Raw genomic sequence first — 13,237 nt, forward strand, 5'->3', positions numbered from 1 at the left:
CCCTTATATATTCAGCCTTTATTTTAAAGCAAAGGTTTAATTGTAAATTATGATTAAATGATTCAATTCTTTTATTTTTATATTACTCTTAAATAAGGTTACTTACCTTCTATTTCTTTCCATTATTTTATTTTAAAACTTCCAAATAAGGTGTGAGTTCCAGATAACTCAACGGGTAAAGTTTTTTGTCGGGGGTTCGATCTCCGTTTATACCAAAAACCCAAATCCTTACTTAATTCCATTCCATTTCTTCTAAAAAATAGAATAAATAAATTTTATTTTATTCATTTATTTTCATTTCCATTACTTAAATGAATTCCATTTTTTTATGAGCTCCCAAACGAAGTGTGAGTTTCATACAAAGATGTTTTTAACTTGGATACCATAGGCAAAGCCCTCAACCATGCACCATGAAGTTGGCCTTCTTCTCATTACATTTTAGCCATTCATCCCAAAAAAAAAAAAAAACAAAAAAAATTAGCCATTCATCACAAGCTTTATCATTGTGGCACAGGGACCACAATAATTTATAACAAAAATTCAATACTCTTTTTATATTTGAAATATACTTAAATTGGTTCTTTCTCATCCAAAGTTTCTAAAAACATTTCATTTAAATCTTATATTAATTTCATATAATTTATTAAAACCTTTGAGTTTGGGTAAGTTTCCTATAAACTTCAAAATTTTAAATAATTTTCATTTAAACCAGTTTATCACATGACATATAATGTGGTTAATAGAAAAATTATAATATAAGGTTTAAATAAAACAAGCTCAAAAATCTAAGTTATAAAAATTAATTTACACAAAAAAAAAAAAAAAAAGCAAGAGAGAAATATAAAAAGGATAAAAGAGAAAAGAAATTGCTAAGTGTGGGTGGGGCCAAGAAAAAGAAAAAAAAATCAACAGAAGGGCCAAGATTGTTTTTCTGTATTGACTTTAGGAAAATCCTTGGTTTACTTCTCTCTCTCTCATCAGGCTCGCTCACAAACACAAGGGTTTAAACAAAACAGGAAAAAAAACCATGACAAACTCTTACACTGCCTTGGTTCGCTTGCGCTTGCGGGCTCTCTCGTTTGCAATTTAGGGTTTTTCTTTGAGCTCCAGCGCTTCTCTCTCTCTGATTTCACGTGAGTCCTCTCTTCTTCAACTCTCTCTATAATATTCTTCTATTTCGCTTCTAGGGTTTTGTTTATTGCTTCTCTCTTTCTCTTTCTTAACTTGATCTGAACCGTTAAAGATTCAAAAATTTTTCTTTTTAGGGTTTCAATTTTCTTTTTCTTTTTTGGTTTTCTATTTGTATTTGTGGTCTGCTATTTTGGCCGGGCCCCCCACTTTTTTGGGATTTATGTGTGATTTTGAAATTCAAAATTTGAACTTGGCCTTTATATTTTTATTTTTTGAATGAAATGATACAATATGTGAGAAACCCTTTTCTGGTTTCTGGGTTTTACTTGGAACTGTCTCAAATATTTGTATGTGTAATGGTGAATTGAGAATAATGTGTGTTACAAGATGCTTTTTTTTTTTTGATGCTGAGATATGTTTGTTTAATTTACGCTTTTAATTAAATTTTTGAATCATGGAGTGGCTAGGGATAATAAATTTGGTTTTCTTTTGTTGGGGAATAATGTGTGTTAAATAGTCATTCAAGATTGCATGGAGCATGTCTGATTACTAGCTTGTAGTTTGGAAGTGGTTCTTTACACTTCTGCTTGCTTTGTGTGTAGTTAATTTATAAAATTATGATGGTTTCGCCATGGTTCATGAATTAGATGGCATCTCCTCCCTCTTGAACAAGGAGTAGATGGTGAGGTCACGGGTTCAATCCTATATGGGTGCGAGTTGGTTTTACCTGTCATACAAAAATGTATAGATGGTTTTCTAATATTTTATAGGTTGTTGGCCGTTATTGGAATATGGAACATTCTAATAGGAATAAGTATACTTGTCAACACTTTGCTTGAGTATTTAATCTCTCGTCTATGTGATCAGGTGGTTTGCTTAGACACCAAAAGACTAAGTACTAGGATAGGTAGTCTCATTTGTACTTTAGTTCTATGCCTCTCAATACGAGTCCATCAAGCTGAGTGCTAATATCATATACAATTTTTCTGCAGTATTTTCAAGTGCGTGGAGGGATTACCAAGTGCATTTGAAAGAATTGATGCATTGATATTTGCAGTGATATTTATCCTTCCACAAGTGCAACGTTGGATATTTGCACAAATCCACATATTAATGGATGTTTTTCATGTTGTTTTAGTGGAGAGTGTTCCAAAAGCTTTTGAGTTAGCTTCATAAAACCTGTTCTATGGTTAAAAAACTGGCAAAAGAATACATCAACCTTCAAAGTAGTTCTTATTGAAGTTGTTGATGCTCAAAATTACATCAACACTGTGATGGAGTGGAAAAAGCTTGGAACAAAAATACATACTAAAGCATTGCAGACTTTATCCTTTTAGAGTGATTATATGTTAATTGAAAGAGGGATTTGATTCATTTTTCCACATTAACTATCAAGAGTTCAGAATTTATATGAAAATGTTTGGACATTTAAGAATAGTCCTGTAGGACATGATGCAGTTCTCCACAGATAAAAAATATAACCATGGTTGAGAGTCTACCAAGTTCCTGTAAAAGTCATGTATTTCAGTGTGCTGGTTTGGAGATGTGAATTGAGAATATCCTCTTTGCTTTTCTGTAGAAGTTATCTCATATGAGAGATGAGAAACTTTTGGTTGCTACGTAAACTTGAAGGAGTAGTAGGTCTAAAGTCAAATGCTAAATCTAAAAGTCAGCTTTTGGTGCTTGGTGGCATTGCTGAGAAATTAGGAGTCTTTGGAAGGAGGATTTGGAAACATGGCCAAACCTTCATATGAGTTTTAGACAGGAAAGAGTGATGTTTGACACCATATATGTGGAAAATAAGTTCCTTTATCTTCTTTGATTATGAAGCATACACCATAGACCAACAGTTGTTGATATTGTAAAATATGGGTTTTTCTTTGCCTTTGAATGTAATTTGCTGGGTTTTTAAAAGGATTGCAAGGTTTTGAATGTAATTTGTAATGTTAAATTTATCAGAAAAAAATATACTTTGTAAAGCGGGGTCTTTTTTGTTTTTGTTGCAGGAATTAGATATGTGAATATCATTTTATTCAAGCTTTGTGTGTATTTTCCTGTGGTTGCTAAAATATATGTTGATAGGCTCCAAGCATATTGAATTAATCTTGTGAAAACATTTCTCTTTACTTATAAGCAAAGTTTATAGGTCTAAATAGTCTTGGTATGTTTTCAAAAATTTTCACCACTTCCATGGTGTTTACAAAAATTCTGTTTTGGTCTGAATGCAACTTGATGCATTTAAGAGTACTAATTAACTGTCAGGTAGCTAGTGGGATTGATGGCAGGCATAGTGTATTTATGGTTTTTTTTTTTTTTTTTTTTATGACTTGGAACCTCACCAAGGTAGGGCCCTTTGGACCCACCCCTGAGGAGTAAACCAAGTATATTTCATGCACTTTGAGAAGTACTTGTATAAAGATGGTCCTTTAGGAGAGCCCTTTAGTTTGGAAACCTTAAATTGTCCACTTGTTTAACAAAAATTATGGCTTTTTAATTGAGTTCTCAAAATAAGATGTTTGACCTAATATTTTAGGCATGATCATTTGATATGGAAAATGCCTTTCTCTAAATCTGAGTCAATCAAATCAAATTTTGAAATTCGCAGCTTCTTGCCAAAAAAAGCTAGAATTCCTTTTTGTAAGAAAAAGATTTCGATGACTGCTAGTTTGGTTGATGGTGGGCATTTTCTACAGATAATCCACTCATTTGAAACCTGGTGGAGGGATGCAAGTGTTGGGGGGGGCCTTTAGGAGATTTAACATGAATATCATTCACAGACTCACAGAGCATACATGGATATTTGTATGTAGTCCTGATGATAAAGTCCCTAATAATATTGTGCCCAATTGAAAATCTGATTTCTAAGGAAGTTATTGATGTGTCAAATTTCTAGAGATCCTAATTTATATGTAATGTTTGAATATGGAGTTTGTGCAAGTAGCGGAGGAATTTGTGTAATGAACTTGTATCGGATATCAAATTTTCACATATAAACCCTTCTCCTGGATAGGAAGCTGAGCTTGTGGTTGTGGGGAAAATTACTTTGGACATCTTTTTGAGGTATCGGGATACCCCAGATTATTCCCTTGTCTTTCATTAAGACTGCAAAGGATCCTCAAATAATTTGATGTTTGGGCTTGGGTCGGATGTTTATGGATAATTTAAGGCTGGTCTTAGCCATCCTGGCTTGATCTCTGGTCGGTTAGATTTGAATAAGCCTAGCCATTGAAAGAATTTCCTTTTTGGTATTGCAAGGCAACTGAAGGCAAATGACAAAGAAATGGAGAACCATATTGTATAACTGTATTTAAAATTTTTTAAGCAAAGATGTATAATATAACCTACTGAAATTTGTGATTTACAATATTATTGGTTGGAAGCCAGTAATTTGTAAACAAAAAATAAAATAATTTAGTGAATTATGTCAGGGAAACCGTTGACTTATTGACTGATAAGGTAGAAGAACATCTGACTATCAGTTGCCAGCTTGCTTGTTACCTCTTCTGTGCTTCATTTTGTTTTTTGATCATTTGCATTTTGGAAACTTAGCTCGAATTTTAATTTTTAAAAACCTGGAACTTTTTTTTTTTTTTGGGAGGGGTGGGGGTGGGGATTGTGATTTATATTTTACACAGAGTTTTCTGGGTTGCCTGATTTATAGTATTGGTAGTTGTTTGGAATTTCTCCTCCCATCTCATCATTTCAAAGAACGAGAACAATCAAGTATGAAAATATTTAATAATGAGCATCAATACTCTTGAGCTTAGCGGAATAATTGTCTGCTTGGCTCAGATTTCCTCATTAGTACCCTGGATGAACTTAACTGATTGAAGTATTCTTATTGAGCTGCCGAAGATATCAACCACATCATATTTGTGGGCCATGGGAGACTGCTGGTGGGTGTATCCTGTTCTGCAGCCTCAACTGCTGTTTCTATTTTCATATCACGATAATCATATCTGTTTTGTCTTTACTTTCCTTTAATTAAAATGTAATTTTTTATAGTGTTCACCATTTCATCTTGGTGGTGGTCCCTCTTTGATTGGTCTCGATGTTGGGGTTTCACGGATTGTTCTACCCTTTTGGATTTTCTTTCATCTATTAGAATAGATTAGGGGCTGCATCTGTCTTTTTGTTCCTTTTTCCTTTGTTCACTACCGTGAACACTTTGTATTTCTCTTGCTCCTTTTATTAATAATATTCTCTTCTTACTTATCAAAAAAAAAAGGTGGTCCAATTTCTATATGATCAAACTGCAAAGCTGGTCAAGAAATAATTTGACTAGACTTCTGAAAGAAATTTTGTATGTTTTTTAATGAAATAGCACGAGACTAACGGGTGTATTTTTTTTCTCTGCTGCTGTTTTTTTTTTTTGTTTTTTTTGTCACAAATAATTATATTCCTTTGGTCTCTAATATCCCTGAATCAAATGCAATTTATTGTAGTGTTCACCTCTTCATCTTGGTGGTCCACTAATATTTACATGATCAAACTGCAATGCTGATTGGTAATAATTTGGCTAAGCTTCTGAAGATATTTTATATGTTGTTTCACAAAAAATTTGGAACCTTGTCCCTTTATGTTTGATGTGGATATTGTGGAGGGAACAAAATAGCAGCACTTTTGAAGATGCAGAAAGCTCAATGACTCAGTTGGAATCATTGTTTAATTGGTATTGTGCTTGGGGTCTTAAAATTAGCAATTTCCTTTTTAGACATCAAAGAATCACTGTATTTTTATGCATAATTTTTTTGTAACTCTTTCACTCTACTTTGTGTTCACTATTGTGTGCATGAGTATTCTATTGCTTAATAAAATACCAATACTTATGAAAAAAAGAAGCAAGCAAGAAAGATATTTTAGATGTTTATGGGAATACTGCTGGGGTGCCTTAGATGTACTGTGATCTTATTTTATTTTTCATAATTTGTTTCTTTGATCACTTTCTCTTTTCTAATAAGATGTATTAATTGATGGGGCTCTTTTCGTTGTTGATTTCCAAGCTCAGGCTTGTGCCATTTAAAAATCTCCTAATAAGTTCTAGGTGGGGAGAGAGAGAGAGAGAGGGGGGGGGGGGGGCTTTTAGTCAATGTTGTGCATTGTTATCCTGTATTATAATATGTCTACCATTCCTATAGATTTATTTTTGTCTTCTTATTCCATCCCAAATTTGGGTTTGGCAATGTGAATGCAGCTTTGTGATTCCAGGTAGCCAAAACTCATGCTCCTTTCACCTATCAAAAAAAAAAAAAAAAACTCATGCTTCTTTCTCCTTTTCTTTTCTTAAAATTTCATTGTCTACACTATAATCATACTTTGTCTTATATAGTGATAAAAGAAATTGCTGTAAGATATTTGGTCTAGTAGGTTCTATGATGCTGACCAAAAGTATGTTTATGACATCTGATCTATGGAAAATGATTATGTACTTAGATTGTGTCAAATTTCTCTTTCATGATCCTAAGACAGTCTTCTAAGTTAATAAGATTTTAAAAAAAATTGGATTAAATAAACTTTAAGTTTTTCTATTAATTATCTGAGGTTTTTATTCTGATTGAATCAAATTGTTGCATGATGAATTTGAATGGGGAGAAAATAATATCTGTGGAACATTTCAAATTATTAAGACACTACAGTTGACCTTGCAAGAAAAATAAAGTGGAGAATTTAAGATAGATTTTATGCTATTGAGATAGATTTATTTATTTTTCTCTTGATCCAGATTATTTATAATTCAACTGAAAAAACGTGGTAAGGCTTTTGTCTTGGGCAATGAGTGGAAGCAGCAGAAAACGTGGTTCTAAGTGGGATTTGAGAGAAGAGGATCAATTTGAAGATGAAAATGTATCAGTTGATTGTTGGCCTGGAAAAGCAGGCATGTCTTTTCATGAGGAAGACTCAGAACGTAGATGGCTCTCTACGGAGGTTGCTGGTAGTAATCGCTCAAAGTGGTCTGATCTGGAGAATGATTTGCTAGAGGCAAAGCATGATTTGGAACCTTTACCCAGAAGCAGTGTTTCACTCAGGGATGGTAGCTTCAGTAAAGGCAGAAACAGGAATTTGGAAGCCACTGTCTCGTGGGATGGAGATGGAAGTTATGGCATGAATATGTCTCCTGGTCTTGATGAATGGAGAGGACAAAGTCGTAGTCGCTCCCCCAAAAATGGTTGGAGCAGGTCACTCAGGTTTGATTCTTCACTTTTCATGCTCATTTTGGCATACTTGAAAATTTTTGGAAGTTTCTATTTCAGTCTCTGAAGTCTATGGACAAAGTTTCTCTTCAAATTAGTTTGAAGAGAAACCCTTCAAACTCTCTTTATGTCTTTTTATTGAATGTGAATTTTGACAAATTCACCATTAGATTGTATTTTCTTATTATATCATTCATGTTTGTAAAATTTCAAGAAGATCAAAGATCAATAGTTATGTCAACAATCAAATGTTTAAATTTTAAGTTTTTGTAGTCTTAAATTATGCATAAAAATATGTTTATGAATTGAATAGTAATTAACATCTAATTTGAACAAAATTTGACATGCATGTTAAGAACATAAAGAACCTACAATCCAGCAGTTAGATTTTCAAAATATATATCCATGTTAATTTTTTAGTGGGAGTTTGAAGGGTCCTTATCAAAAAGTAAAAATAAAAATATGGTTCTCTTTAAAATGTCAATGGACACAATACTAATAACTTTCCCAACTTACCCTTTATTTGAAAAATCAATGCCTATTTTTCATTAGGGAGGTGTTGGGAGTTTAAACAACAGTTATCGTGGTTTAAACAACACAACACGTATTTTCACAACACTTACACAATGTTACTAGAACAACATTATCAAATAGGCCCTAGATTTTTTTACTTCAAATTAAAGTGGTAGTTTTGAAAACTTAATTCCTTTTCCTTAGTTTTGCTAATGGAGCCTCACCTACATTACATATCATTAATGATGGTGTCTAATATACAGAGCAATATGTCCTTCCTCCTAGTGGCCTAGTGAGGAGCACAACATAATTGGTTTATTAATTTGTCTTGCCTTTTTTGTGCGTATAATGTACAGGGGTAGGAGTAGAAGTAGGAGCAGGAGCCGGAGCAGGAGTAGAAGCCCTGTTCGTGGCATTAGACGGGAATCAGGATTCCATGACAGAAGTAGAAGCAGAGGAGCATCTACTCAATTGTGTAAAGATTTCGCAGCTGGGAGATGCCGGAGGGGCAATCATTGTCAGTTTCTTCATCAGGGTAATCAACATTATGAGGATAACTGGGAAAGTAGGCACAGGAAAGGTGGAGATTCAAAATATTCTACTCCCCATGATACCAGGGACTATACATCAAGAATGGGAAGATCTACTGCATACTGTACTGATTTTATTAGAGGAAAGTGTCGGAGGGGGGCTTCTTGCAGATATGCCCATGATGGTGCTTCTGATAGTTTCAGTAAAGGGTCTGCAAATGATGTCATTAGAGAAAGGGAAAATTATAGGAATAGAGACTTATCTTTTGAACGAGGTGGTGAGCCTGAACATCGTAGGGTTGGTGAAGTTCCTTGTAAATTTTTTGCTGCAGGAAATTGTCGTAATGGGAAATTTTGCCGGTTTTCTCATCATACACGGGCAGGTGTAAGTCCTGATGGAAGATCAGGAGATGGAGATGATAGGTGGGGGCTGCGCCGCCATTCAGTTGATATAGACCGGCTGCGGGATGGTCTGAAAAGGAGTGAATGGAGTGATACGGCTACTGTCTCAGATGCTACAAAGAGTGAAGACAACGATGGACAATTGAGTGCTCCAGCACAAAGGTCCACTGCTTGGTCCAGGGTTGATACTAGATGGAGTCATAGTATGGATGAGGGGAAGAGAACTGGTGGCGATCCAAAAGTTGGTTATAAAGCAGCTGAGAGCAATGAGAAGGAAGGCAACCCCTGGAAGGAAGAAAATGCTGTTGCCAGCATCAGTGTTCCTGAATCAAGTGGTGCTGAGAAATGGTCTGGTGATATGGACATGTCTCCTGATTGGAATTATGGATTGCAGTCTACCAACCATGTTGTGAAAGAAGAGCATGGTCACCTTACTCAGGCTTCACAATCTTTTGGTTCTTATGATACATTTGTAGTCACTCGAGGACAGGAAATAACTAAGGAGGCTTCAGTTCCAATGCATGATGCTGCTGCAGTTGTGCAACCAATTATAAATGAAAAATCTTATTTCCAACAGAACCACAATTTGAGGGATGATGGTGCTATTGCATTGTCATGTGATGACAAAAGTGCTATTGAAAAAACTGTTAGTTCAAGTGTTGATCTAAACTTTTCTGCCAATGTCTTGCCTGGACAATGCTTCGACCAAAATGGACAGAGTTCAAGCTCCTTACCTCTTCCAAATATAAATAAAGTGGTGACACCCACTGCCTCTTCAAGAGGAGGAACTACAAAATATCAACAAAATCTGGTGTTTTCTCCAAAATCTCTCACCAAACCAGAAATTGGGGGTGCTAGTTCATCACAAGTAAATCCTGGAATTTCTCCAAGGCAAAACATGGTAAGCAGTGAACAGCTGACACACCTTACTAACCTTTCAGCCTCTTTAGCTCAGTATTTTGGAAATGGACCGCAACTTCCGCAAATTTATGCTGCTCTAAATTCCCATAATTCGGTGGATGTTCCTTCCATTTCCAAATCTGAAGGGATTCTTCAGCCAGTTTCAGGAGCACAAGTTCAGCAAAACCCAGCCATTGGATCCCAGCAGTATGATCCTATATGTGATAGCATAGAGCCTAAGAAGTCCGACATTAGTAACAACCCTTCAGGCATTTCACCAAATCCATCTGGGCATAAAAGTTCTGTAGATGTAAAACCAGAAATACCGTTGAAAGACATGTCCCCATCACCTCTTCCTCACAAACCAAATGGAAGTGATTTTCACAGGATTGGCAGTTCAGAAGAACCTAATCACAAGAGCCAGCCTTCAAATCAGCAGGAGACTGGTGCAAATAATGAGGTTGCCATGGAAAACAATGGAGTGGGGGCTGAGGAAAGCAAGAAAGCACGAGAGGGGAACCAAAATGCCCAAGAGGATGGTCCTTTGGGGAATGTTGATGGAGATGCTGAAGCAGATGATGGAAAGAAAAGCAAAGATGTGAAGGGTATTCGTGCATTTAAATTTTCTCTTGTGGAGTTTGTTAAGGAAATTCTAAAACCCGCATGGAAGGAAGGTCAAATTGGCAAAGATGCTTACAAGACTATAGTGAAGAAGGTGGTCGACAAAGTGACCAGTACTTTTCAGGGGGCTAATATTCCTCAGACACAAGAGAAAATTGACTATTATCTGTCATCTTCAAAACCAAAGCTTACCAAATTAGTACAGGTGAGTTCTGGTTCACTCATGTTGGTTTTAGATATATTAATAAGTTCTTTTGATCCTCTATTTTACATTATATTTATAATTTTGTTAACTCCATAATGTATATGTTACAAGGGTTTCATTCTCTTGTAAAAACATTACATCCCTATTTCTATTATAAATAGGAATGTAAAAATCACTGATCAACTGATATGACCAAGGTGTCAGCTGGTTCCAGCCTGCCATTGATTCTTTTTAAGAAAAATTCAGTGTTTTGGTTGGTCTTGGTACCATGATTTTTCACTCTGGCTACGTAGCTCTCTTTTGCAAATCACTGAAAGTGATGCAACCTTCTCCCTTGCTCTCTCTCAAATTGCCTTTACCAGCTATACTTTGTCTCTGTCTTTCCAGTTGTCCTCTACCTACCAAATCGAACCACTGTGGTGGCTTCCAGTACAGTGTGGTGGCTTCCAGTACAGTGTGGTGGCTGCTGTTGGTTGGTTGGTGTCAATGCTGCTACTCCTTAAACTGAAAGGATTAGTTTGCTGGATGTTTTGCCTCACACCCCAACTGAAACCAACTGATTTCATCCCTACTTATAATTAGGGTACAACCTGGTTCAAGTTGGATTGGTTGTAATATTTTTGGACCAGAGCACTCAGCTAAAACTGAATTGCTAAATGGAACTAGGCATACATAATTGTGTTGGATTAGCTTAAGGTGAGTCTAGGTTCTCCCCTCCCCATTATACCATTGAATTAAAAAAAAAATATAAATAAAAAATAGAATGAAAATTAAAGAAAAGAAAAGTGTGAGTCTAGGTTTTCTTTCTAAGCTTGGTTCAATATTTCCTCTTTAAAAACTACCTATCAAATTTTTTTTTTCCCTCTTTAAAAACCAAAATGGCTGAAACATATTATACTTGAAATATGCTTTTCTTGTTTGTTTTATTGTTAAGTAAAATAATTTTAGTTGAAAGAGGAGTGAGTTCAAATACACAAAGTTTGCATTTAACTATTCCTAAGAATTACAATCTCAGACTCAAAATTTCTAAAAAGTCTAGAAAGATGATATGGGCATACTACTCAAGGTAGTTATTCAAAATGTTTGTTTTCTCCCCTTTATATAAAAGAATAGATGTGGCCAATCTTAACTAATTTGTGGAGGATCATAGCCGAACTCAAAAAATTGGGAATAAGGCTTAGTTGTCGTTTCCCTCTCTATATGTTTAGTCAAACTAATTGCAAAGTGAATGAGAAAGTCAAGATCTTAAAAATGTTTCAAATTGGACTAAGAGCTTCAAATCACAAATTTTCCCTCTCAGTTCCCATTGTTTCCGTGGAACGAAATAGCTAACGGCCAAATAATGACAGGAAAGAAAGAGAGAGTGAGAGATTAGGGCAACCTAGTTTGAGTTGGGGGCCAATTTAAAATTAATAGCTTCTTTATATTATTCCTTTGAACCATTTTCTAGGCAACCAAGTTAAGTAATTAACAACTTCGTTATCTCATACCTTCATGACTTGCTGTTGGAATAAATTCTCACCTTCCTCCTACCAGTTAGACTGCCAAATAAATATATTTTCCTTCACTATGTTTTAAAGTAGAGGTTTTTTAATCCAACTTAAATATAGTCAGATTGTTTCCTTTTGTTTCAGGCATACGTGGAAAAAATTCAGAAGGGCTAAAGGAAGCATGGAACTCCAGTAATTCATTTGTTTATTTACTTTTGTCTGTTATACAGCAGTTGGTATTCCTTTTGTCTTTATGCTTCTGCAGCCTCCAGCAATATTTTTTATTCCCTGGATGTGATTTAGTTCAGTAACATAGTTAGCTAACTTTTAAACCATGCTTGTAAATATACCTGGGCGTTTGTCTGTAATCTTCTGAATAACTTTTTTACTGTGATTTTTGGGATTTATTGCTGGTAACCATCAATTCATTGGCACAATTCTGCAGTGTCTGATTCTTATTATGTGTTTGAAGAGTTGCTTTGTGTATTTGGCATTGGATCTGTTATTATTGTCTTTGTCATCACCATCATCTTCTACAAAGAAAAGCCGTTTGATTCTTATGACATGCATGATGTGTTTGAAGAGTTATTTTGTGAAATTGGCATTGGATCTGTTATCATTGTTTTTGTCATCACCATCTTCTACGAAGAACACCACCCACCCCCACCCCCCACAAACATTAAAAAAAAAAAAAAAAATCTTTATGCATGTTCTGGTCTTGTCCACTCAATTTGATTAGTTGAACTTAAATGAGCAATGGGCATGGTACTGCTTTTGGAAACGTCTTAGGTGCACACTAATTGTTTGGGCCTTAAGCATGGGAGTATTTTGGCTAATTTCTTACTGTATTTGCAGGAAGGTTCTGTCACAAGAATATTTGACAATGTATATAACATCAATGTTTTTCTAGTCTTTACTGCCCCTTTAGTCTTGAGCATCTCCAGCAAGGGTTTACTTTTGGGGCGAGAAGAGAGGAACAATGAAACAATGAAACCTATTGTTTAGGTCCTCCAATGAAACAATGTTTCCTCAGATTATTTCAAATAGAATAATAGGAACTACCACACTCAATAAAAATCCCTTCAAAACAAAAGAACCCTGCAATTGATTGAGTGATGTTGATGAAGGTGATGTTGCTGGAGATGGATAGAGGCCGAAGACCACCACAGTCAATGATATTGGTGCTCTCTCCTACTTCCATTTTACCCAACACCATGGATGAAACCAGGTGTAGTTCCTCTGCTTCCAAACATA

At 35.3% G+C, this 13,237-nt stretch overlaps 1 protein-coding gene across 1 annotated transcript; it reads left to right on the forward strand.

Moving 5' to 3' along the window:
- Positions 1-945: 945 nt before the first annotated feature.
- On the forward strand, positions 946-12,444 carry LOC126733337 (zinc finger CCCH domain-containing protein 38). Its single transcript, XM_050436580.1, has 4 exons — positions 946-1,133; positions 6,854-7,316; positions 8,192-10,493; positions 12,128-12,444. The coding sequence occupies exons 2-4, from the start codon at positions 6,904-6,906 to the stop codon at positions 12,155-12,157; spliced, it is 2,745 nt and encodes a 914-aa protein (XP_050292537.1). The 5' UTR covers positions 946-1,133; positions 6,854-6,903; the 3' UTR covers positions 12,158-12,444.
- Positions 12,445-13,237: the final 793 nt, after the last annotated feature.

Source organism: Quercus robur, chromosome 6, assembly GCF_932294415.1.
Source record: "Quercus robur chromosome 6, dhQueRobu3.1, whole genome shotgun sequence".
In the NCBI taxonomy this organism is placed as follows: Eukaryota; Viridiplantae; Streptophyta; class Magnoliopsida; order Fagales; family Fagaceae; genus Quercus; species Quercus robur.

Excerpts from the sequence above, each read along its gene's own strand:
- LOC126733337 (XM_050436580.1), top strand. The coding sequence starts at position 6,904 with ATGAGTGGAAGCAGCAGAAAACGTGGTTCTAAGTGGGATTTGAGAGAA. Across the intron at positions 7,317-8,191 it reads GGTTGGAGCAGGTCACTCAG|GGGTAGGAGTAGAAGTAGGA; the intron begins GTTTGATTCTTC and ends TATAATGTACAG. Across the intron at positions 10,494-12,127 it reads AGCTTACCAAATTAGTACAG|GCATACGTGGAAAAAATTCA; the intron begins GTGAGTTCTGGT and ends CTTTTGTTTCAG.